General features: G+C 38.9%; 1 protein-coding gene across 1 annotated transcript in view; it reads left to right on the top strand.

Annotated features, from left to right (window-relative positions):
- The window catches only part of KDM7A (lysine demethylase 7A), a 76367-nt gene that overhangs the window by 33626 nt on the left and 16162 nt on the right, over positions 1 to 26579 (top strand). Inside the window, exons 2-11 of the mRNA XM_040259994.1 lie at positions 2155 to 2240; positions 8211 to 8328; positions 12288 to 12448; positions 14279 to 14420; positions 14717 to 14903; positions 15883 to 16045; positions 19721 to 19808; positions 20980 to 21086; positions 22319 to 22410; positions 25622 to 25711. Coding sequence (XP_040115928.1) covers positions 2155 to 2240; positions 8211 to 8328; positions 12288 to 12448; positions 14279 to 14420; positions 14717 to 14903; positions 15883 to 16045; positions 19721 to 19808; positions 20980 to 21086; positions 22319 to 22410; positions 25622 to 25711 — 1234 coding nt within the window. The remainder of the gene's footprint in view (positions 1 to 2154; positions 2241 to 8210; positions 8329 to 12287; positions 12449 to 14278; positions 14421 to 14716; positions 14904 to 15882; positions 16046 to 19720; positions 19809 to 20979; positions 21087 to 22318; positions 22411 to 25621; positions 25712 to 26579) is intronic.

The raw sequence follows: 26579 nt of genomic DNA, 5'->3' as shown, positions 1-26579 counted from the left end.
GGTGTAGGGGTCTATAAATGTTCATTAGGCCATGTTTTTTTAAATTCTGCAGCTCAAACCTTGTATGTTTCATAGATTGTGTTTTGCCTACATATTCTATCAGAAATATTGCTCTACTTTTCTTGGCTTTTCCATTTTTCTTGCATCTCAGAGTTGTCTGTGACCATCTTCCTTCTGCCAGAAGTACATCCACTGGCAATTTCTTTGCTGTGGGTTGGATGGAGGTGAACTCTGTTTTGGTTGTACAACTTTTTTCCTCCCCTCTCCTTCTTGAAACACATTTTAACTGAGTATTGAATGCTCAGTTAATAGATATAGGTTAGCAGATAGTTTCTTTAAGCACATGTAAGGTATTCTAGTGTGTTCCAATTTTCATTATTTCTTTGAGAAGTCGCTCATCCTTGCATGTAATCTGTGAAATTTCCCAACTTTTATTTTCTGCAGATTGACCGTGATGTGAGTTGACTTTTTATTCATCCTGCTGGGGATGTGTTGGGTTTCTTAAATCTGGAGACCAATGTCTTTCACTATTTCTGCAAACTTGTAGCTGTTAGCTCATGATATTGCTTCTGTCCCTGTTCTCTCTATTTTACCTTCTGAGTCTCTGGTTAAATGTGTGTTACATTTTCATTTTGTCCTTCATGGCTCTCACACTCTTGTTTGTATTTCCTGTCACCTTATTCTCTTTGCTGCATTCTGAATAATGTGACCACTGTCCATTTCGCTGATTTTCTCTTCCACTGTATCGCCTATCAACCGATACCCCCAAATTCTGTGTTAGTACTGCTTTGGCTCTTTCAGGTATTAGTTGTGGTTGTGTTTTTGTTCTGAAACTTTTGGGGAATACAAACGTGTAAAATTTTACCCTAATAAATTACTTAGAAAGTGAGCAAAGCTGCTGTGGTCTTTCACTGATGAACCACTCCTATGCTCAAGATGTCATGATATAGTTTTTCGAGTTCCTAGTTCCCTCAATCTTTATTTAAATGCTACTGCTGTATACTCCATGGGACAGGGTATTCCAGATACAATGCCTCACACTAATTTAACTGGTTAATTAGGGGTATGAGACCTAATGCAGAATTGTTAGGACTCAGTGCGCTCACCATGTCAGTGATGTTACCCAAATTTGCTAGCCACTCTGGCTGATGACGACCATATTTTACAGTTAGGTGGTGTTTTAATCTACCCAGGAAAGGGAGGCAGAGAGAAGAGATCGGAGAGAGAGAGAGGGGTTGTGAGCTCTCTGGTGTTACTTCTTAAAAAGACAGTAATCCTGTTGGATTAAGGCCCCCTCCTTATGACCTCACTGAACCCTTATTACTTCCTTAGAGGCCCTATCTCCAAAACATAGTCACACCGGGATTTATAGCTTCAGCATGTGAATTTTGGAAGGACACAAACACATTGAGTCCATAGCAGGTAGCATTTACATAATGGTTGAGGGTCTTATGGTTTATGTTATAATTACTTATAACATTATAAATAAAACATCTATTTATAAAATAAAATATACTTATTATGTTATAAATATGTTATACTTCTGATGTCTCTACTGCTGCTAATAGTGAATTTGGGTATATTCTCCCCCACAATTATTCAGAAAATATGCAGAGAAAGGGGGCTTCCCTGGTAGCTCAGCTGGCAAAGAATCTGCCTGCAATACAGGAGACCCCAGTTTGATTGCTGGGTGGGGAAGATCTGATAGAGAAGGGATCAGCCACCCACTCCAATATTCTTGGGTTTCCGTGGTGGCTGAGCTGGTTAAGAATCCGCCTTCACTGCGGGAGAGCTGGGTTCGATTCCTGGCTTGGGAAGATCCCCTGGAGAAGGGAAAGGCTACCCACTCCAGTATGCAGAAGTGAAGTGAAGAGAAGTTGCTCAGTCCTGTCCAACTCTTTGCGACCCTATGGACTCTAGCCTACCAGCCTCCTCTGTCCATGGGATTTTCCAGGCAAGAGTACTGGAGTGGGTTGCCATTTCTCCGATATGCAGAGAAGAGAATAAAATTTTTTCTTACTTGTGTTTCTGTACTCTTCAAAATGCGTTGGTGAGATTGTTGTATGTTTCTTAGCTAAATTCTAACCGATCTATTATAGTTAAGTAAAGATTTTTACCTTATTTACATATTGGCCTTATATTTCTTTCCCTTAGCTGTGTTGGAGTAGAAGAACATCATGCCGTTGACATTGACCTGTATCACTGTCCCAACTGTGCACTTCTACATGGTTCCTCCTTGAGTAAGTACTAGAAGCTTAAATCAAAATTGGAGTTTAGAACTTAATATATACATGACAATACTTACTGATACTCTGACTAGTTATATTATACCCACTGAGAACTATAAGAAAGATTTTTCTGAAGATATTGGGAGTGCAGTTTTTGTTTGAATTATTAACTTATTTAACAAGTCAAAGCATTAAGTGAAAAAAACACTATTGTTCTTAACTGCCAGTGCAAAGCTCCATACTCAAAATACATATTTTTCAAAGCTTTCAACTTGAGAAGTGAAATAAAGTAAACTTTTTCTGATTCTGGCTGTTTTTATCTCTCAAGGTTTTTTTTAAAAAGGATTGTAACTAGACTTGCTGTGGTGATCATTCTGAAATGTGTAGAAATACTGAATCACTGTGTTGTGTGCACGAACCTAACACAGTGTTGTTGGCCATTTATGTTTCAAAGACAAAGGCCCATAGAAAAAGAGAACAGATTTGTGGTTACCAGGGGCAGGGGTGGGGGGTGGGGGGCAAGGTTGGATCAAGGTGATCAAAAAGTACAAACTTCCAGCTATAAGATAAATAAGTACTAGGGCTGTACAACAGATAAATATGATTCAGCACTGCTGTATGTTCTTTGTGAAAGTTGTTAAGAAAGTGGATCCTAAGAGTTCTCATTACAGGAAAAAAATTTTTTTTCTATGTTTATTTTGTATCTACATGAGATGATGGATAGTCATTAAACTTACTGTGGTCATCATGAAATGATGTATGTCAGTCAGACCATTATGTTGTATAACTTAAACTTATTCATTGCTGTATGTCAGTTATATCCCAATAAAACTGAAAGAAGAAGAAAAAATCAGTACTATTTGGGACAGTGTATAGGATGACTTTAATGCACACATGCAGTACACTTGGAGGAAAAAATTAGGGCACTGACATGCTAAGGTATTACTTCTGTTGTCCGAATTAGGTCCTGCTATTGAGTATGGCCTAGAGTCCTGTCCCACTGTCCTCTGTGATGAAAGTAACCTTCTGACAGTCCCTGTCCTGTCCCAAGGACAGAGGCCAGACCAGCTCTCTGCCCGCACTGTCCTTTCTGAGGGCTGAGGGCTTGGGCAGGGAAGCCACACATCTTCTGGAGCACACCAGCAGAACAGAGGAAAGGAGGCGGCGGTTGTTCAGTCGCTTAGTCGTGTCTGGCTCTCTGCGACCCCATGCACTGTTGCATGCCAGGTTTCCCATCCTTCACTATCTTCTGGAGCTTGCTCAAACTCATGTCCATTGAGTCAATGGTGCCTTCCTACCATCTCATCCTCTGTCGTCCCCTTTGTTGTTAGCCTCTTACAAATGCTTCAGAATATATTGGAATATTAGTTATCGTACAATTGTGAGAGTAGAGAAGTGATTTTTAAAAGGCTTTGGAATATATTGTAACTATTTCTTCTCTTAAAAATTTAGACTGCATACTAGCATTTTTGTGTTCCTAAAACTAAAAGGGAAAACTGTAGACTTAATCATTTTAGAATTGTACACACTTGGGTCAGACGTGGGTAACAGACAATCTCTTTCTTTGAATTCAGTTTTTCCATAGTACTTTTTAAAAATAGAAATTGTGTTCTCTGGTTATAGGCAAGTGATTTTTCAAAAGCAACTTAGTAGCAACTGACTGCTTATCTGTTTTGTTAGAAATATTAACACTTTACCTAGTTTCTAAGAGATTTAGCAATTTAAGCTGTATAAATGTATTGAATTTTTTTTTTTTTGGTAAAATACAGATTATCGTTTTTGTCGTTTCTGCAGTATAAAATTTGAGGTTAGCAAATTGGTTGAACATGTATAATTAGTTGTTACATGTATAATTGACTAATTTATTGTCATAAATTAAAAAAAGATATTTACTCATCTGTTTGGCTGCAGCGGGTCTTAGTTGCAGCCTGCATGCTCTCTTTGTGGCGTAGGCTCAGTAACTGCAGTGCAGGCTCTCTAATTGTGACACGTGGGCTTGGTTGCCCCACACATGTGGGTTCTTGATGCCCCAACCAGGGATCGCACCCATGTTCCCAGTAATGGAAGGCCAATTCTTAACCACTGGCCCACCAGGGAAGTCCCATAAATGTTTATAAAGTTTCATATTATGTAGCACTGAAGTATGTAGTATATAACTTGAAGCAATTATTGACCAAGTGTAATTCTTGGAGGAAATAAATAATACTGGCTTGTTATATCAAGAAGAGAAACAGAACTGAAATGTAAGTTTCAATTTGGAATTTTAGTAAATAACCCCCAAATGAAATAATTTGAATTTAATTTCTATGAGATATTATATGGGTTACTATGAATCAGAATAATGTAGTATTTAAAACACTGTTCCATGTAATGCACTCTTATTTTCTTTTTTCCTGTGTGATTTAATTTTTTTAAAAGCTTGTCATGCTCACTAAATTGATTTCACAATCCATAATGGATCATGAAGCTACACTTTGAATAACAATGCTTCAGAGGGGAGCTCATTGACGATTACCTGCCCCTCCATATTCTTCTCATCCTTGAATAACATAAGATCAGACATGGACTGTCTTCTGGGCAAAAAGTCTGACTCTAAGTAGCCATAAGGAAAATACTCCAGATCCAGCAGTTTGTTTTATCCCATTTTAAGGTTACATCGCCCCACCCCTCACCCTCACACCTAGTTTGGGTAATCCCTTTTGGACATTTTCTGTCTTGCTCTTAAGCCTCTCTTACTTGCTACCAAAGATTTCCTATTTCTTTTCAGAGTTCCCCAGGAATCCTTAATACAGATTCCATTTAGACAGTAAAATATTCATTAATATGGTGAATTTAGACTTTACCTTCTTAATGGGAATTAAGAATCTGTTCGAGGACCAGTCTCAAAAAACCCAGCCCAATACTTAAACACATATTCTCAGTGCTCCTCAGGCACATGCAATCCAAATGCAAAATTTTCTCTCCTTTCCCTATGACCACTATTAAAATATTCTTTCGCTGGCCTCCTTCCTTTAAGAAATTCAGTCAGCTCTTGCAGTGACTGATTTGATGTATTGAGGATGTTGGTCCAACAGGACATTGTAGCCTTCTGTTAACATCCTACAAGTCAACACATTTAAAAGGAAAGAAAAGTAGTTGGCAGCTGATTGATTGCCCCAGACACTGTGCTGAGAAGTACTGCTAATAGATTTATGTTATCTACTTTGATATTTGTAACACCTTGATATGAGAAAAATGATATTACTAGGTCTTTGATGTAGCTGTTTGGCAGAGCTGGAGTTTGAATCCGTAGCTGTCCAATCCCAATCGGTTTTAATTTTAATCTGTTACGCCAAACTGAAAATTAAAACAATGTAACATCATTATTAACTTTCAAATGGGCAGTTTGTTCTTTTTCTTTTTTCCCTTCCTCCCTCTTTCCCACTGTTGGTCAGGTTGCTTATATATATTGGTGAGAATGGGTTACCTACCACTTTTTGGGAGGCAGTTTTGTAGTATATAGCCAGAAACAGATTTATGTATATAAATATTAATTTCATCTTTGTTTAAAGATGCATCTTCATTTACATCTTAAAATTCTAGGCTGCCTTTAAATTGTTTTTGAACATTTAATAAGGAGAAAATGCCCATGATAGTAAAGATAAGCATAAAATTATGATCCCAGCTGAAAATAAAATGGGGTTATATATCTGTTTATATGTAAGCAAAAGCCTGGAATGAAATACCTTTGAATCATGCACCTTTGATTTTTTTGTTTGTTTGTTTTGTTTTTTGACTGTGTATCGAGGCTTGTGGGATCTTAGTTCCCCAACCAGGGACCAAATTAGGGCCCACAGCAGTGAAAGCACAGAGTCCTAACCACTGGATTGCCAGGGAATTCCCTAGAAGTGATTTTAAGTGAGGAAAAAAAGAACACACACACACACGAAGGTTGCCTTAATGGTCTTTTCTAGGAAGGTTGCTTAATGATTGTCAGTTTTTTTCCACGAGGTTTTTTTTAAAAATGGGACTTACTGTCTTCCATTTGAGGATCTGACTGCCATAAATTACTTGGGAATCTTGTTTGAGACTTAGATATGAAGGAACCTGATTTCTGCCCCTATTGATTATTTATGTGTGGCTTGTCCTTATCCTTATGAGGATCCAGCAGTATTTTATTATGATGATCTTTGTAAGGTGAAGGGTTTGAAATAACTTCGACTCATAGAGTTGTCACCCCTGCCAAGGTTTTATTATGAAAATGTTCAAATATCCAGGAAAAGTTGAAAGAATATTACCTCTAAACCCACCATCTAGATTCCACTATCAGCATTTCACATTACTTGTTTATCTCATATCTGTCCACTAACTATCCCACTGTACACTGCCCATCTTATTTTTTTATTCCATCTAAGTAAATTTTAGACATCAATACATTTCCCGGGCTTCCCTGGTGGCTCAGATGGTAAAGAATCCACCTGCAATGAGGGCTGCTACTGCTGCTAAGTCGCTTCAGTCGTGTCCGACTCTGTGCAGTGAGGGAGACCTGGGTTTAATCCCTGGATTGGGAAGATCCCCTGGAGAAGGGAATGGATACCCACTCCAGTATTCTGACCTGGAGAATTCCATGGACTGTAGAGACCATGGGCTCTCAAAGAGTCAGACATAACTGAATGACTTTCACTCACTCACATACATTTCCCAGAACTATGGAAGTTTTAGGCTTAAAAGTGATTTTCAAAAAAAAAAAAAGATGTAAAACTGAAATCTTATCTTGATGCCACACAAAAGATGTGCAGGTGGTTCCACCCTGATGAAAAGAGGAATGAATGAGATCCAGAGCTCCAACCTCAGTCTCTTCTCCATCTTCCCTTTTATTAAGGGTTCTGCAGCACAGTCTGAAACATAGAACATTTCCCCTTCATTTCCACATCGAGGACACTGCACCCAGACATGTTGCAGAGTAAGTTGGGGCTTCCCAGGTGGTACCAGTGGTAAAGAATCTGCCTGCCAGTGAAGGGGCTGCAGGTTCAGTCCCTGAGTCGGGAAGATGTCCTATCGGAGGATATGGCATCCCACTTCAGTGTTCTTGCCCGGAATGTTTCATGGACAGAGGAGCCCAGTGGGCTCCAGTTCATGGGGTTGCAAAAGAATCAGACACAACTAAGTAACTGAGCATGCACACACATGTGCAGAGTAAGTTGTGACTAAACTAGGAGTCAAAGCCAAGTGTCCCGATTTCATTTGCTGTGCCTACTCAAGTTTTAGCCTCCCAGAGCTGTAGACTCACAGGATCTGAGTGTTAGAATGAGCCCTCCGGTATTGATTCTGTCATCTCACTTGTCCTCCTTATATTATGATGCTGTTCCTGTGTCAGTGTAACCATGCTTATTTTGGGAATAAATCTTGACATAAAAGAGAAGTGACTGTGCTGTTAAAATAGATTTCTGACGTGAGATCAAAGGCCCTGTCCTGAGAGACTGATTTGGATGATCTATAAAAATCATGTTATGACCTAATGTTCTAGTGACAGTCAAGATTTTAAATAGTAGTGAGGTTTATAGTATGTATAAATATGGGTATTATAAAAGGCTCAATCTGCTACTTTGAATTCCTTGGTTTAATTTTAAAATAATTTTTGAAGTAGAAAGATTTAAGGGACTTCCTTGGTGGTACACTGGTTAAGATTCCGAGGTTCCATTGCAGGGGGTGTGGGTTCGAATCCTGGTCGGGGAATTAATATCCTGCATGCTGTGAGACGTAGCCAAAATAATGATGATAGTAGTCGTAGTAGAAGGATTTTTAAAACCCCACAGTTAACTGCCTATAGTTGCAGCATGGCATAAAGTAAATTTTACTTCTTCAACCTTAGAAATACATTTTAACATGTGAGTATTATTGTACTTTACAATTGTTTCTGATTATGTAGACTATAATGATAGAAAGTATGTGGTACCACCAGTTACAGAGATGTTTTCTTCTTTTAATCTTCTCAAAATCCAGTGAAAAAGAGGAGGAACTGGCACAGGCATGACTACACAGAAATTGATGATGGTTCCAAACCAGTGCAGGCTGGAACTAGAACTTTTGTGAAGGAACTACGTTCTCGAGTCTTCCCAAGGTATGGAAACCTGTTATGACCAAAAACACTTAAGAACGTTACCTAGCTTGGTCCTTGCGTCGTCTGCTGGCTGCTTCTCTCTCTTCTTTGCCTCACCTCCTCTTATTTTCACGCTCTGTTTTCCCGTATGTTGTTTTCCGATCTGTCTCCACCCTACTTCTGCCAGAAATCCTCACAGCCATTGCTCAGCCTCTGGTGGAGCAAGACTAGGTTGTTTTTTTTTTTTTTTTAATTTTTATTTTTTTAAGATAATGTGTTTGAGTTATATGGCTCAAGAGAAGAGCGTCAAAAGCATTATGCAGCATTTAACCATGCTAATTTAGATCATTTCCTACTCACTGCCTGACATCTATTTAAAGTGATAATGCTTAATAGGCTTTTTACATGGGATCACATCCAGGCTTGTTAAAAAGGGGAAGTACAATTTAAATTTCAATCACAATATCACCTGCAGCCTATTATGGAATTATTTCAGATCCTGCAAGTATAAAACCCTGCTCTTTCTTTGTAATCTTGAGGATTCCTGGCCATTCCCCTTCCTTAAACAGAAGCGTAAATGATAAGTGGCTTCTCTTGGCTCCCACAGGTAACAGAGAGAGAAAAAAAAAAATGAAATGCAGTGATTTCCATGGGCTTTTTGTGATATTAAAGGCCCTGTTCTCAAATATTCTCTTTTATCAGTATCAAAGTCATTGGAGAAATGTCTATTTTCATTGATTGATTTGGAGCCCAAGTTTTCAGCCAGTGTCTCTTGGCTGTCTTCAGAGAGACTTGTGAGTTCCCTGAAACTGTGTAAACTATTTATTGTTGATGTATGAATGTCAATTTTTCAGGGAGAGAGGGCATAGCTTTCATTTTTTTAAATAGGTTTGTAACCCAAAAGAGTAGTGTCAAAAATCCTGGCCCAGTGATTCCTGTGGCTTCTCTGCCAGAGTGTTAAACACGAGTTAAATACAGATTACAGAGATGGTCACAAATGTCCACACTGTACTTATCATTAATTAAAGGTCTTGGTTTTATTTTGTGTAACTCCATAAACCTCCGCAGGCAGAGTGACAATAGTTAACTAAATCACCCATATTCAATGGGATTAGCATAGAAATGTGTAAAATAAAGTGAATGGGTTATCTTCTCCACCCTTATTTTAAGACTTAAAGTTTTTTTGGATCCTTTTTTTATGTAAATGATAATTTTTAAAAATTATGTGTACAGATGTGTGATGTGTATACACTTCTAATTTTAAAGGATAAAATGGGGTTATGTTACACATATGTTGTGCAACTTGCTTTTTTTTTACTGTTATATTTAATAGATACCTTCCATATATATACACAAGTTTATCTCACTCTTTAACTGCTGTGTAGTGTGCAATAGTGTGTGTGTGTGTCTGTACCATATATACGTACCATAGTTTACTTAACTAGCCCACTATGGTATAGTGTCCAGTTTTTTTTCTCTTGTAAGTAATGATGTACCTGTGTTTTTAAGAACTTGAACCTAAATATTTTTGATCACTTTGGTGGAGTAAAACACCAAACATTTAAGATGAAGGAGTACAAAAGATTAAAGATTTTCCTGTAGATTGGAGTTTAAGGAATTGTTAAATTCTCAGAGGCTGAGGAAGAAGGAACACTTGGGAATATTTATAGGGAAAATAAAAGGCAGTACAGAACTCAGTGAGTCAGGTAAAGAAGCTCTAAACCTTCTATTTACATGACTGTCCAAGAAAAGTCTGTCTGGATTTTTTTAAGGCCTTAAACTGACCTACTGTTACTGAGAAGGTGGGATGATCTGAGCTCAGTAATTCAGAGACCTAGTTTCTCCTGTTATCTCCTTGACAGCTAGGCTACAGATGACATCAAGATAGCTAAGATCTGATTGTAAAAAAGGAAACTGTTGTGTTTAACCTATGATGCAAATGTTGCCCTTAACTTTCAATGTATAGCAGCTGCAATTCTGTGAACATTTGAAATATAAAATTAAGACTATCCATTTTTAGAGATCTCTGATTTATGGTTAGGGAACAGTCAACAAACTGGAAAATTCTTTAAGAGATGGGAATACCAGACCACCTTACCTGCCTCCTGAGAAATCTGTATGCAGGTCAAGAAGCAACAGTTAGAACCAGACATGGAAAAATGGACTGGTCCCAAATTGGGAAAGGAGTGCGCCAAGGCAGACTGTTGTCACTGTGCTTATTTAACTTCAGTGCAGAGTACATCATGCGAAATGCCGGGCTGGATGAAGCACAAGCTGGAATCAAGATTGCAGGGAGAAATATCAATAACTTCACATATGCAATGACAGCACCCTTATGGAAGAAAACAAAGAGGAACTAAAGGGCCTCTTGATGAAAGTGAAAGAGGAGAGTGAAAAAACTGGCTTAAAACTCAACATTAAAAAAACAAAGATCATGGCATCCGGTCGCATCACTTCATGGCAAATAGATGGGGCAACAGTGGAAACAGTGAGAGACTTTATTATCTTTGGCTCCAAAATCACAGCAGGTGGTGACTGCAGCCATGAATTTAAAAGACGCTTGCTCCTTGGAAGAAAACTATGACCAACCTAGACAGCATATTAAAAAGCAGAGACATTACTTTGCTGACAAAGGTCCATCTAGTCAAAGCTATGGTTTTTCCAGTAGTTATGAATGAATGTGAGAGCTGGACCATAAAGAAGGCTGAGTGCCAAAGAATTGATGCTTTTGAACTGTGGTGTTGGAGAAGACCCTTGAGAGTCCCTTGGACAGCATGGAGATCAAATCAGTCAGTCCTAAAGGAAATCAATCCTGAATATTCATTGGAAGGACTGATGTTGAAGCTGAAGCTCCGATACTTTGGCCTTCTGATGCAAAGAACTGACTCATTGGAAAAGACCCTGATGCTGGGAAAGACTGAAGGCAGGAAGAGAAGGGGACGACAGAAGATGAGCTGGTTGGATGGCATCACTGACTCAGTGGACATGAGTTTGAGCAAGCTCCAGGAGTTGTTGATGGACAGGGAAGCCTGGTATGCTGTAGTTCATGGAGTAGCAAAGAGTTGGACACAACTGAGTGACTGAACTGAGCTAAACTGAGGGGACAGTGAAAAGGGACAGACAGACCACACTTGAGTGTAATGCCTAGAACAGGTTAGTCATTAAAGAATGCAGCCAGAAGTTCAGCAACCCGTTTTTAGCGGCTTAAGGTGACTAACGTATTAAAACTTATTAAATACTGAGGATAATGACCTTTTAAATCAGGAATTCTCAACTGGGGCATTTGGACGTTGTCTCAGTGAGTAGGGACTCTGGATGCTAGTCATCCTCCAGTGTGCAGGAAACCATGAATTGTTCTATGTCCCAGGAGACTTTATGATGTCTAATAAATATTTGTGTAGAATTTTATAGCAAGATAAAATACGATCTGTTTTTACTTATCCTAACCAGCTCCTATTGTATTGTACCCCCTCCCTTTTGCTCTTCTGGTTTTCTGTGCAGCATGTGTTGAGTTACTTCTAATCTGTTACTTCTTTTAAATCCAACCATTCGTTAGGACTAATTGTAGGCATCCCGTTATTCTGTTACTCTGTTAGGGAAGCCTGGCATGCTGCAGTCCATGGGGTGGAAAGAGTAGGACGTGACTGAGTGACTGAACTGAACTGTTATTCTGTTATCTTTTCTAGTGTTGTTTACCTGAATATTTACATATTGAAATCCGTATTTTGCTATAATTTGTTTTTTCTCTTGTTATAGTTAAGGCATTTTATATAATTCACATATATTTTTCCAATTGTATGTAGGATACTAAAAGGAGCTTTATAAAACATTAGTTATAAAAAGGAAAATTAGGTATTAGATAGGTTGAGAACCACTGATTCAGGTAATAATAGAGCATGAGTTAATCCATTACCAGATTTTTTTTTTTTTTAGCTAAACTGATCAGTAAAGATGACATTTTACTCTTATGTTTTCTTTAGTGCCGATGAAATCATTGTAAAGATGCATGGCAGCCAGCTGACACAAAGGTACCTGGAGAAACACGGATTTGAAGTCCCTATAATGGTCCCCAAATTAGATGATCTGGGACTCAGGCTCCCGCCATCAACTTTTTCTGTTATGGATGTGGAACGTTATGTAGGTACGAACTGGATTCCTTTAATTGCTTGGGAAAACACGTTAAAAAATCCAGTTGATATTATCCTAAAATACTAAAAATTGAATGAAGAGATGTTAGTTTAATTCAGTTTCTGGGTCAGGAAAAGTGAAATGCCATGTCATGTACGTTGAAAACTTCTTTCTCTGTAGACCTACTTTCAGAAAGACAGAAGGAAGCATTCTGTACAGCCTCATCCTATTGCTTTATTTGTTTTTTGCCATCAAACTTCCTGATACTTGCTAGGAAAAAATATTACAGAGGGGTAGCTACAGATATGAAAAAGAAGTCTTTGGGAAACTGGGTGAGTTCTAGACCTTGGTAGCAGCATTCAGGTGCAAGATTTCTGGATCCTGCTTTAGTAACCTCCTGCTGCCTAGAAAAAGAGAAGCTTATTTTCAAACCTAGTTTTACTTTAATGACTTGATGATACTGCCTTTTAATGATGTCTGGACTTAATGCTTTATATTGAGTCCCAGAAAGGTATAAGAAACAAGGTAGAAGACCCTTTATCTGTTGCATTATTGTTGACATTTTCAGGCACTTCTTTCATTCTCATAAGGGTATTGAGAGAGAAAGCTGACTCGATGTGGATCTCATTCCTTGTCAGCAAAGTAGATAAAGATTATTTGAGGATTAGATCTCAAGTCTGTCTTGACTCAAACTGTCTATTCTTTATGTTATCTTCTGAGCCTGAAATAATCTGAGAATTTGTCCCTTTATCAATCCATTGGTTGACATTGCCAATTGTTTCACTGAGGAAATCCGGTTAAATTGCCTCACTTCACATTCAGCTTAGTTTTGAACTATTTGATAAATTAGAAGAAGAGGCTGAGGTTTCACGAAAACCTGTTTGTATAGATAACATTGTAAAATAAATGGCTAGTGTAATAAAAGTGTAGGTAAAATGTTCACACTACTTGATAGCTAACTTTTTTAATGCTGTAAAATGCTTCAATTAACAGAATTGTTTTGCCTCCTAAATATAAATAGTCTATTTGACTTTCTTAGCTTGTTTAAAGTTACATTCAGGTAAGAAACGGGTTCTTGTTTCCTGTTTCAGATTAAGTATTGCTGTATTTTGAATTTCACCTTATCCTGTAAGACATTGTAAAACTCACTGGTTTTTAGGGTGATTCAGCGTTGTGCATGCAGTACCTCATGGTTTTATAGGAAAATCGTAAATTAATCCCAATTCAAAACTCATCTCACAGACAATAATATGCACTGATTTTTGCTTCATTTTTTTCTTGAAGCAGAATATTAGGAGAGAAGACACTACCAGGCAAGCAGAAATTGTTTGTCCTGGTTAATTTGTTCACTAATTCCCCAATGACTGATGGGTTTCTCAAAATGATGGACTCAGAATGTTAAGTGTTAAAGAAGTAAAAGGGAAATGTCTGTGTCCACATTTTGTGTAGAATTATTAATTATAATTTTGATTACCAGGAATTAACAGCCAGAACATGTGACTCAGTTTTTACCTACCAGTGTAATATGCACTTTTGTCATAAGATACACAATAAATCATTGTTGTATGGAAAGCTTTGTAAACACATAAATTTTTACACTCAGTGTTAATTATGCAGCTCTGTCTTAATTGCTTTATTCTTTCAAAAAGTGTTCCTTTGTTCAGAAGTTCCAGTTGGACTTAAAAAGTAAGGATATAGGAAGAGTCTTTGTCTAGACTATGTAGTTCTTACAGATGGCTTAATTATCCCGTGCAGTAAATATGGTCTTTAAAAAATTTTTGTTTAGGGCATCTATTGATGAAACTCTTAAGCACAATAATAAGGCTATAATTTTTCTCTGCAGGTGGTGACAAAGTGATAGATGTCATTGATGTGGCAAGGCAGGCAGACAGCAAAATGACACTTCACAATTATGTGAAATACTTCACGAATCCCAACAGACCAAAAGTGTTAAATGTGATCAGCCTTGAATTTTCAGATACAAAGTGAGTAGTTCTGGGCATTTTGATTCAGCTTTGTGTTAGCTAAATGTAGTTAAATGATGAATTTATTTTAGTAAGAAACATAATTGTGACTCCTAAAGTGGTCCAGAGATACAGCTATGTTGTTGTACATTTTGCTTTGGCATGCTCCAACTTGAAGTATTCTTGTTAGCCTTGAGTTCCAGTTAATTTCTTGGTTGGGGTTGAGATGGGAGATGCAGTTTTAAGAAGTTTTAATTTGCATGATGTGGGTGTGTGTGTGTGTTTGTGTGTGTCTGTTGTTGTTTTTTTTTTTAAAGGATGTCTGAATTGGTGGAGGTTCCTGATATAGCCAGAAAACTTTCCTGGGTGGAAAATTATTGGCCAGATGATTCAGTCTTTCCCAAGCCATTTGTTCAGAAATACTGCTTAATGGGAGTTCAAGACAGCTACACAGATTTCCACATTGATTTTGGTGGGACTTCAGTTTGGTACCATGTCCTCTGGGTAAGCTGGGCGTATTTCTTTGTTCACTTAACCGCAAAAACATATAGTCTTCTTCCCTCCAGTCAACTACCAGTCAATCCGTAAATCAGATACCTGAGAAGGAGCAAAATTATAGTAATAATTGCTTCTGATCTTAAGGTCAGGCTAAAGACAGCTAGTTGGATAAGTCAGGAATGCCCATAAAATTATGAATTCTCCTTGAGAGCATATATTCACCTTGCTTTATCTAGAACTGTGCTATTCCATGCAGTAGCCATTCAGCACATGGGGCTAAATTTAAATAATGAAACATAATGTAAAATTCAGCTCGTCATTTGTACTAACCACATCTCAAGTGCTCAGTAGCCACTTAGGGCTTTACATCTACTGTATCGTGTAGCACAGATAGGAAACATTTCCATCGTCACAGAAAGTTCTTTTGGACAGTGTTGCTCTAGAACCAGATCTTCGTCTAAACCACGTGCCTGTGCATCAGCAACGCTCTGGACTCTGTTTGATGCTGTGCCTCGAGCTCCTCTTCCTTTGCTTCACGAGAAAGCAGAGGGTCAGTTCACTAAAGAAAGTCTGTTCATAAGTCTTTAAAAACAGCTGTAGTGTTGTAGGTCTTAGGAGAAAGGGCAGAGTTTGCAGAGATGACTCTCTGTAACCTGGGGCCCGTTAACATGTATTTACTTCTACACTTTGAACATGAGATCAGTAGGATGCTTGTGATTCTTTACCCTCCTTTCCTGTAACTGTTTCTCCATCATGACTTTACTGACCCCTTGTCTTATTGGGAGGGGGAGCATTAGTACCTGTGGAGATGCTTATTAAAGGCAGTAGCTATTGGTCAGGCATGTGAAATATGTCTTTCTGAGCCTAAGAAATCTGATAATTATCTAATTTAATTTAGAACATTGTATTGGGAAATTGCATCAATATAGGCCACCCTGAGAATGGCATTTCCTTTTTCAAAAATAGTGTGATTACTTCCTCCTAGGGCGAGAAGGTTTTTTATTTGATAAAGCCAACAGATGACAATTTGGCCCTCTATGAATCTTGGAGTTCATCTGTGACCCAGAGTGAAGTGTTCTTTGGAGATAAGGTGGATAAATGCTACAAATGTGTGGTAAAGCAGGGACATACCTTATTTGTTCCTACAGGTAAGGTTTTAATCCCATCCCCACTCCCCATAGCGATTGCTCATCACAGAGTCAGCTTTTGATTGGAACCTCTGAGTTTAACAGAGTTTAACCTCTGAGTTTAACTGAGTTTAACCTCTGAGTTTGGAAAGTGGCTTTGCGTAGCCTGAGAGATGATTCTTATGTTGAACTTTTCACGTCCTTGTCCCTTAGAGGGTTTCTCTGGTGGTTCAGCTTGTTTTGGCATTGTGTTTTATGTCATTTGCCTTCATTTTTATTTTGAAAAATTCACATACCTTAATACACACCCTTTAAAAGTGTGCAATTCAGTGGTTTTTAGTAGATTAGCAGAACTGTGCAACCCTCTCCCTAATTCCAGAACATTTCATCACCTCAAAAAGAAACCCTGTGCCAGTTAGCAGCCACTCCCTATTCCCCCTCCTCATTCCCCCTCCTCTCAGCCCCTAGTAACCTCTAATTTCCTTTTGTCTCTGGATTTGCCTGTTTTGGACATTTCATATATAATAGGTGACCTTTTGTATCCAGCTTTTAGTTAGCATCATGTTTACTAGACTTATCCATGTTGTATCTCTTATCAGTGTTTCATTGCTTTTTATGGCCAAGTAATATTCTGCTGCATGGATGTTTCACATTTCGTTTATCCCCTCATCAGTTGATGGACATTTGGGTTGGCTCCACTTTTTGGCTGTTTTGAATAGTGCTGCTTTGAACATTTGTGTGATAGTTTTTGTGTGGAGGTTTGTTTTCATTTCCCTTGGGTTTATACCTAGTAGTGGAATTGCTGGGTCATATGGTTTAATGTTTAACTTTTTGAGGAACTGCCAAACTGTTTTCCTAACGGCTGTACCATTTTATGTTCCTGCAAACAATGTACAGGTATTTCAATTTCTCCACATCTTCACCACCACTGTGCTTATCTTTGTTTTTGACATTCTAGTAGGTGTGAAGTACTAGTATCTCATTGTGGTTTTAATTTGTGTTTCCTTAGTGAGTAACGATGCTAAGCATTTTTCATACTGGCTGTTTGTATGTCTTCTTTGGAGAAATGCCTGTTAAATCCTTTGCCCATTTTTAAGTTGGGCTGTCTTTTTTATTGCTGAGTGGTAAGAATTCTTTATATATTCTGAATAAACCCTTTTCAGATATATGATTTGCATGTTTTCTCTCATTCTGTGGGTTGTCTTTTCACTTTCTTGATAATGTCCTTTGCACAAAATTTTAAAATTTTGATGAAATTCCCTTCAGTTTTTAACTGGTCAGCTCTGTGCTGATGTTGAAGGCCAAGTCTGCTGTAGGAGTCTGGGCTGCTATCCTGGGATAATTAGGAGGCAAATGAGTATGTTCTGAGGGAGCCTAGGAAGCGATTGAGTATCAGCCTTAGTTATAGCCTCAAATATAGGCATTAGGTGTATCATTTTGAGAGGTGACTGAATGCAGGGCATGGATTCTGCAGGCCAGTGGTTCTGAGAGTTGTGTTCTTCTGATTTGGGTGACCTTAATGGCTGCAGAGTTTGCAAGGATCTGTTACAGGCCCTGCTTTCTTACTTTGGCTCTGGAGTATATGATAAGTATGTGTTGAATAAATGAATGAGTAAATGCCTAGAACTACCAGAATTTATAAAATCTAGATACCTATCAATATTTTCACTGTGAATGGGCGAAGCCCCTCCCTTAAGGACCCCCAAAGCTCCTTTTTTTAGTAAATAGTTTGTTATATCTGTTTTAAAATCTTAAACTCAAATTTATCATCAGTATAGCCTCCAACACCAATAATTCCCTCCCCCCAATTGATGTAATAATCTAATTAGATTATAAAGAAATTAGAAGTAATTTATAGTAAAATACTATTTTGCAGTGTCCCTGCTCAGGCACAGCAACATTGGAAGCAGGGTGATGCACAGGCCAGCTAAGCAGTACAGGTGTGTGATGGGTAGCTCAGAGTCTATAGCGTTGGTGTGGATTAATGGTTCTCAAACTCCACAGACCCTCAGAGTCACCTGGAGGGCTTATTAAAACACAGAGCATGTATGCCTGCTCAGTCCTGTCCAGCTCTTTGTGACCGTGTGGACCGTAGCCCACTGGGCTCCTTTGACCATGGGATTCTCCAGGCAAGAATACTGGAGTGGGTTGCCAGCCCCTCCTCCAGGGGATCTTCCCACCCCTGGGATCAAACTTGCATCTCTTGCATCTCCTGCATTGGGAGGTGGGTTCTTTACCACTAGCGCCACCTGGGAAGCCCAAAACACAGAGCGCTGGGCCTTAACCCAGTGGTTCTGACTCAGTAGCTCTGGGGTGGGCCTGAAAATTTGCATTTCTAATAAGTTTGCAGCTGAGGCTGATGCCGCTGGTCTGGGGACCACATTTGAAGAACCACTGCTATAGATAGTGTGGGGTTTTTTTTTCCCCAAAGTATTTGGCAACTGATAAATTTTCTTCAGTGTACAGTCTACCTGGTTGTGTTCCTAGAAAATCATGCTGAAACCTTGCAAAAGATGCTCTGTTTCATATTAATGGAGCCGTCGTTTCTGGGCTCAGTCAGTGACAGATTCTGTACCTGTCTGAATGCCCAGCACATATTTGAAAGTCCTGGCTCAGGCAGGACAGTTTCTTGCTGTGTGGCACTGTCCTGCCTGTTGCACCCTGGCTCCCACTCGAAAGATGACAGTGGTGCTTCCTAATCCTTGTGACAGCCCCACCCACCCTGCCCCCAACTCTCCAGACCACGCTCTGCTGGCAGCGCTTCCTCCACTGAGAACCACTGATCTACAGAATTTGAAGCTGACACAGACTTCAAATTTGTGATTTCAGGGTCAAGCTCAAGACTTTGTGCCTTTGAGCACACAAATGGCCACCACTTGAAATCCAGTCTTCTTGGCCTTTTTAGATACTGTATCACAGAACAATGACGAATCAAATTATGAAAAGTATAAAGAAAATGGAATCCGTCTATTTTAACAGTCAATTTTTCCATGCAAATATATGTGAATATATTTATTTACATTTGTATAGCGTCTTTATGTTTGGTCTACAAGACCTTTCTTTCAAAAGTTAGACATCATCTCTTAGAAATGAGCCTCACTTTGGAAACATGTTGGCTTTATGGGAAGATAACATTCTGATTGCCAACATTTATATTTGTAGGGCCATAACCCTGCCTCATAAAATACGGGGGATCTACCTTTTCTTGCTTAGAGGCAGGTCCTGGGTGGAGTCCCACCGATCCTCGGCTTGGTCCCTACCGGCACTCATTTCAGATGACACTAGGAAGGCCAGGGGCTCAGCCAGTTCCAATTATTCATTTAATGAAAACATGCTTGCCTCACTCTAACCAGATTTGGCTTGTCTCAGAGTAAAATCTTTAACATAAAGTTAGATGTGTTTTTAAACTAAAAAATGAAAACAGTAACAACTACCAAAACCTCCTTCTGTCCTGCACCAAAATTTTGTCTAGTTGGGTCAATGCATTAATCTGAAACACAGTACAGAGGTGGCATAGAATAGGCATTTAATAAATACTTGAATCATTGCATCTTTAGATCATAATAGACATTAGCTTCTCTGGCACTGAAGTATGAGCTAAACTGATTTTTTGTGTGTTTCTTAAAACAGGTAGATATCACATTTGTGTTGTTTAAATATTGAGAAGTCACTGACATGTCCTTTTAACCGTTTCAGGGTGGATTCATGCTGTGCTTACTTCTCAGGACTGTATGGCTTTTGGGGGGAACTTTCTGCACAACCTTAACATTGGCATGCAGCTCAGGTTTGTGTTATCAGCACTTGAAGGATCTTTTTCAGCAACATATTTGATTGTGATCTCATGGAGATAGGCCCTGATAACTTATTAGAAACTTAAAAAAAAAATTGTCTTAAAATTTTAACAAGAGGACACCTTGATGAATCTAAAACAAAAAGAATCATTTATTCAAGTTGAGTCTAAATACTTCCCCACATTTCAGAATTTTATAGAGATGGATAGGCTCTCCTTTGGTTCTCTTTACGGTGAGAGAATTGAACTAAATCAGGTCAGACTCAGGTGTAACATACGGGGCTGAGACAGGATAATTCGAAGTTACGAAACACCTGTTTTAATTTTGCTGTGGTGAAGGGTTACCAGCTATTTCCCCTTCTGCATGACAATCTGACTTTTGGGCAAAAACTTCCCCTGGTAGCTTAATAAGAGAAGAATGTTATTAGGCAACATTGCTTATGGTAAAATGATTCCTCACTGATAAACTGCACAAGGATTGGGAGAACTGGAAATCCCTGGTAGGGAGCCATGTCTTTTGACTTTCCTGACTTGTAACTTGGCATGCCCATGGGGAACCCTGGAAGCCATGCATCAATGGAGTTATTACAAGAGATTCTGGCTCTTATGGGGCACGAAGCTTTAAGCCAAACTCCCACACTTGCCAAGTGAATCTTGTTTATACCTGAGCTGTCCCTGGGGAAAGACGGCTCCTGGCTGTATGGACTGCTGCAAGGCCTCTTGCAGAAAACTCACTGCATGGTTTCTGCCTTCTCACTTTGACCCCACCCAAGTTTGGTCCTGAGCTGGAATGCTTAGTGGGACCTAAAGAAAACTCCGCGAGTGGATGTTGGAGTGCTGTCTAACACAGGGAGCTAGTTTCTAAACATGTTATATTTATTACAGTGGAACTCTTGTAAAATTCCTTCTGTTAAAACTAGGCTACAGATTCCTAGGGGTGATCTTTTTGAAGCCCCGTGTAAATCCTTCAGTATACTGTCAGATCTGAGAAGGGCAGACCTGAGTCAGATCACGACTCAGTCCTACTCATGTGTGTGGTGTTGAGCAGTATGTAGGACCCCACTGGTCTTCTGTGTCATGGGCTGCCTTATTTCATTTAAGTTGGTTGCCTCCATTTAACTTTGGAAATGCTAATGTTGAATTTCTTCAACTTTTCTTTATTTAGGTGTTACGAGATGGAAAAAAGACTTAAAACACCAGATCTTTTCAAATTCCCTTTCTTTGAAGCCATATGTTGGTTTGTAGCCAAAAACTTGCTGGAAACCCTAAAAGGTAATAATCTGAACATTTTGTTGTTTTATGTGATGCATGATATTTGTAAATTCACTTAAAGTCACTGATAGAGAGGTCCTTTTAAAAATATGATGGCTATTGTCCCTGTTTTGTTTTTTAAATGCATGATTTCCCCCTGTTCAGAACCTTTTTAACAAATTAGGAGATCTCTAGTCCATAGTCATAAAAACACATGAACTGCTGCATTGGAACCACACAGGTAATCCTGAAAGTGTTCCTTTCTCCTGGGACTCTAGTCACCTGCACAGATTATCAGGCATGTAAAAGTGCCTCGCTAGCAAAAAACGCAGTTGAAGCCAAGGGACTGTTACTTAATGTTTGTCCCCAAGCATTTGCTTTAAAAAAATTTGAGGGAGCACTTCTCTTGTCCTGAGAGAGTCAGGTGGTGCCTGCGCTGTTACTGTTGTGACCATTATGTGGCCAGCATAAGGCACCTGTTAGCGCAAACCAGCTAGTGTCGGGCTGTGATCTGTGGCTGAAGAAACATGGTTTTGGGTGGTGAGTGGATGGGGGAATATCCCTTTAAACGGGAAAGCTACCTTTTTAAGTGACTTTTCAGATTTTAGTGTTTTATTATTGGTTTAATGATTTTTGAGCAGTCAAGTTGGAGACTCAGTGTCACTTCTAACTTTTATCTAGTTTTGCTTTACACTGGTGCCCATGAGAATACAGTCGATCTAGTTTCTGTGTTGTCTTACATTTCTAGTCAGTTTGCAAATAGTGCTGTTATAATTAACTTCCAGAAGAAGAGATATAAACAGATTAAACAGCAAAGTCTATTCTAAACATTGGGGGTTTTCTCATTTAAAAGTTGCACAAGAAGAAAAGGTACAATGAAAAGAAGCAAATCAATGACTCTTTTCCCAAGATAGCATGCACAGAATTAAATGATAGAACTCATTCATGGTTTCTTTCCTTAAAAGGGGTGAGAGGGGCTTACTTTCTTCGCAAGGAACAAGTAGTAAGGACCCCATCTCACACCTTGTAGCACTGTGTGGAGGTGGGTGTCTTGAGAGAGGTGCTGCTGTAGAAGATGGAGTGTTTAGTGTGGTTCTGTTTCTTTTTCTTTCTCATCTTGTCAATTGATTGTTTCTTATTTCACTTTTCTTCCTCTCTGTTAACTTGTTTGATATTTGGTGGTTACTCAAAACCTAAAGTTAATCACTTTGCCACAGAACCTAACTCCTTTCCCCTTAACTTCATTCCCACAGAACTGAGAGAAGATGGTTTTCAGCCTCAGACTTACCTAGTACAGGGAGTGAAAGCGCTGCATACTGCTTTAAAATTATGGATGAAAAAAGAAGTAAGTAGTTGTCTTTGGTGAAATAACTTAATTTTTATATGGCAAGGTCAGAAAAGTGAAAAGTGTGAAATTGTTAGTCTCTCAGTCATGTCCACGACTCTTTGTAACCCCATGGACTGTAGCCCCTCCAGGCTTCTCTATCCATGGAATCCTTCAGCCAAGAATACTGGAGTGGGTAGTCATTCCCTTCTCCAGGGGATCTTCTCAATGCAGGGATTGAACCTGGGTCTCCTGTGCTGCAGGCAAATTCTTTACCATCTGAGCCATCAGGGAAACTGTTAATTTTTATATGCCAAGGTCAGGAAAACAGAGCCTTTTGCTGTTTTGTCAATGAGTGGGAGTGGTAGAAGGAATGGGAATCATGCTTTAACTGAGAAGTACAACCTGTGTTTTATTAGTATATACAGATATGCTGGTTTTTGTTTATATTTTGGAGAATGAAGTACCTAGGTACTTCTTTAATCTTGAAAAGAAAGTAAATTTGAGACTATCTGGGATATTGACTAAGAAATTAACATGTAGATATAGAATAATAATATATAACTTTGTGCTCACATAGTGTGCATTTATATCCATAAATGCATTTACTAACTCATTTACTCTTCAGAGCAACTAAATGAGTTTGTGGTGCTGTTGTTGTCCCCATTTTACATATGGAGAAGTTGAGGTTCAGAGTGTAAGTGCTTGCTCAAGACAACTGGTGGAGCTAAGATGAAGCTCGGTCTCTGTTTGCAAAGCCTATGCTGTTATCCCTCTGCTGGTCTTATGTAAGAACAAAGGAAAAGAGAGGTCCGGGTTCAAGCAGAAGCTTTCCATTTTCCCTGAACTGTGGTCTAGTTTGCATTCGAATCCTACCACCTCTAAGAGGTCATCTCAGATCTCTCCATTTGGAATTCATAGGTCCTTTCCTTATACGTCCATAGCATATCTCTTGTGCCAGTGGACTTAAAAGTAGTGTCCATAAAGCAATGTGTCCATTTCCTATTGTCTGTATTTATGAGCGCTTAAAAAACGGGGACTTTCTCATCTTTATTTCCTCCCTGGAACTTTATACACAATGCTTTAATAAGTGATAAATATTTTATCTGATGAAAATACAGTTCCATTCTGATTTCTTAAATGTCCACTTGAAGTCAGCCGCTCAGTTGTGCCTGACTGTGACCCCACGGATTGTAGCCCACCAAGCTCCTCTGTCCATGGAATATTCCAGGCAGGAGTACTGGACTGGGTTGCCATTTCCTGCTCCAGGGGATCTTCCCGACCCAGGGGTCAAACCTGCACCACCTGCCTTGACTGGCGGATTCTTTACCCCTGAGCCACCTAAAAGATACTGGGAAAGTGTTAGTCCGTCAGTCGAGTCTGACTCTGCGACCCCATGGACTGTAGCCTGCCAGGCTCCTCAGTCCATGGGATTGTCCAGGCAACCATACTGGAGTAGGTTGCCATTCCCTTCTCTGGGGGATCTTCCCCATCCAGGGATCGAACCTGGTCTCCTGCATTGCCTGCAGATTCTTTACCCTCTGAGGGTAATAGATTACCCTCCCAATAATTTTATGCTTCCTTTCATTTTTTTTGTTTAATCATTGCTGTATACCCATTAGAGCAGGGGCGCTGTGGAAGCATATAGGAAAATAAAATCAGCGTCAAAGATGCCATCATCTAATTGACAAGTAAAGGCAAAGACGGATTACAAAAGTATATTGTATATAACAGGATAAAAACAAAGAGTATCTTGCAAAAACCGTGTAATTCCTTCTGAAAGCTTTAGACGAGTTGTTCTCAAGCTTGTGTGTTTATCAAAATTGCCTTTAGAGATTTTTAGAAATAACTTTTTTCCCCTAGAGATTTTGGTATAATAGATCTGTAGTAGGCTATGAACCTCTAAACTTGCGGGTGATTTTGATGTACAATGAGGACAGAGGAGCCTGGTATGCTGCAGTCCATGGGGTTGAACAGAGTCGGACATGGCTGAGTAACTGAACAACGACAGCAAAATTCATCAATAATAGATACTGTTAATTGATTACATCTAGAGTACACTTTGAGAGGCAGCTTATTAGCCTAGTGGTTCAGGGTGTGGACTCCAGAGTCAGAGGCTTGCATTCAAGTCTTAGCCGTGCTGCTAATAAAGCGTGACCCTGTGCTTCTATTCCCTCGACATACAATGAGAGTCCTAGGAGAACCTCTGTCTAGTGTTGTTGAAATGATTTATGAGGCAACATTTGTAAAGTACTCAACTGTATCTTGCCTGGCACATCTGCTGTTGCTCAGTCGCTCAGTTATTTTGTTGTTGTTGTTATTTAATTTGTTGTTGCTCAGCCTGGCACATAGTTTGCACTTAGTGTTACTGTTATCATTGGTTTGTTTTAACAAATTATGCTAAAACCAGGGAGAGGATATAAAGCAGGAGTAGCAATTAGTATGTTGAGGGCATCTAAAAGGGCAAATGCTCTTAGATTTGTTGTTTAGTCGCTGAGTTGTGTCCAGTGCAACCTCATGGACTGTAGCCCACCAGGCTCCTCTGTCCGTGGGATTCCCCAGGTGAGAAAACTGGAGTGGGGGGCCTGCTCCTTCTCCAGCGGATCTTCCTGACCCGAGGATTGAACCTGCATCTCCTGCACTGCAGGGGCATTCTTTACCACTGAGCCACCTGGGAAGCCTGTTCTTAGATAAACAGGTTACTGTTTGGAATTAGACGTAATAAACAATGATAGCCGTTTGCACTTCAGTAGATATGGTAACTCGCCAATTAATTCCTCTTTCCTATTGATGGAATCTTTTTCCTATTTTACTTTTGAAAAGCAAAAAATAAAAGACTTTATGAATTAGATTTACCATGAGAAGCTAGGATTATTTTAGTGCCTGTGTTTCCCCTTACAAATCCTTTTGTATTATGAATTAAATTTAAGGCTTAATTAGTTTCTTTACTAATTATAGTAGTATTTAGAATTACAGTAGGCTTTGAGGTGTAGAGTCCATTTTGAGCAGAATTCACAGTAAGACAAGTCCATGTTTAACTCAAAGTAAAAGGATTTCATAAGTTAATAAGGATCTCCTTAGAAGATATGAAACCAGCTCCTTGAGTTCTGAGACCTGGCTTGTTGATATTTGACTTTGTCTATAAAATCTAGAGAACTTAAAAATTGATTAGTTTTTACATCTTAAAATGTAAATAACTTTGGTTGTCTTATCTTTGTTAATCCAAATACAGCTTGTATCTGAACATGCCTTTGAAATTCCAGACAATGTTAGACCTGGACATCTTATTAAAGAACTTTCTAAAGTAATTCGAGCAATAGAGGTAAGAGTAGAAACTATCATCTAAATGCTTGGTTCCTATCTACTTTGAGAAGCAGTTGGATCTACCACCACACTACAAATACTGGAAAGCCTCGACATTCTTAGAAGAACTAGAATGAGCTGTATCTTGAAAGGAGTCTCAGGGTTTCAAAGCCCTACAGAGAAATCTGGAATATTGTATCATCATGAAGTAATAAGGATGTAGTTACCAGGTTACTTCAGGTTCTTCAGGTTACTCCAAAAATGAAAAAAATACAGAATAAACAAAACTTTCAGATCTCATTCATTTCTGCAATGCAAAGATGAATACATGTTAAGATGTGTAAGATGAGTAAGAACCGGTGAAGTTGGATTAGAAAGAGGGTTGGGGCAAGGAGACCCACTCAACTGAAAATATTATGACACCTGGGTTAGGTATATGCCCTTTGATAAAAGCCCATGAAGTCTGACATTAGGTATTTTGTTAATTAGAAGATATTCTAGGTGTTAAAGATAGGGGATTTTAATTAAAGTAATTCTTCAGGAAGGTGGTTCTGTTAGTGTCTAGCTTGAACTGGAAGGAAGTTAAGTGGAAAAATGGATGCTGATAATTTACTGGCTCAGATCAGGGCTGTATTTGAGAAACAAAAAAGAGGTATTAAAATGTTGGGTTTAATATCCTTGGATAGAGTATTTCATATAATTCTCAACATGTTCAGATATAGTAGGAAATGATTTTATGTTTTTGAAGAGCTACATATACATGAATTTTTAAAGTCAAAAGTCATGTATTTAATCTTAATATATATAAATGTATAAATATATAAATATATATCACAACAATAACCAAAACTAAGAATACACTCAATAAAAAAGTATAGGTCTATATG

The sequence above is a fragment of the Oryx dammah genome, unplaced genomic scaffold (assembly GCF_014754425.2).
Source record: "Oryx dammah isolate SB20612 unplaced genomic scaffold, SCBI_Odam_1.1 HiC_scaffold_18, whole genome shotgun sequence".
NCBI lineage: Eukaryota > Metazoa > Chordata > Mammalia > Artiodactyla > Bovidae > Oryx > Oryx dammah.
The sequence above is the reverse complement of the archived record's forward strand: the minus strand, read 5'-3'. Positions and strand labels throughout refer to the sequence as shown.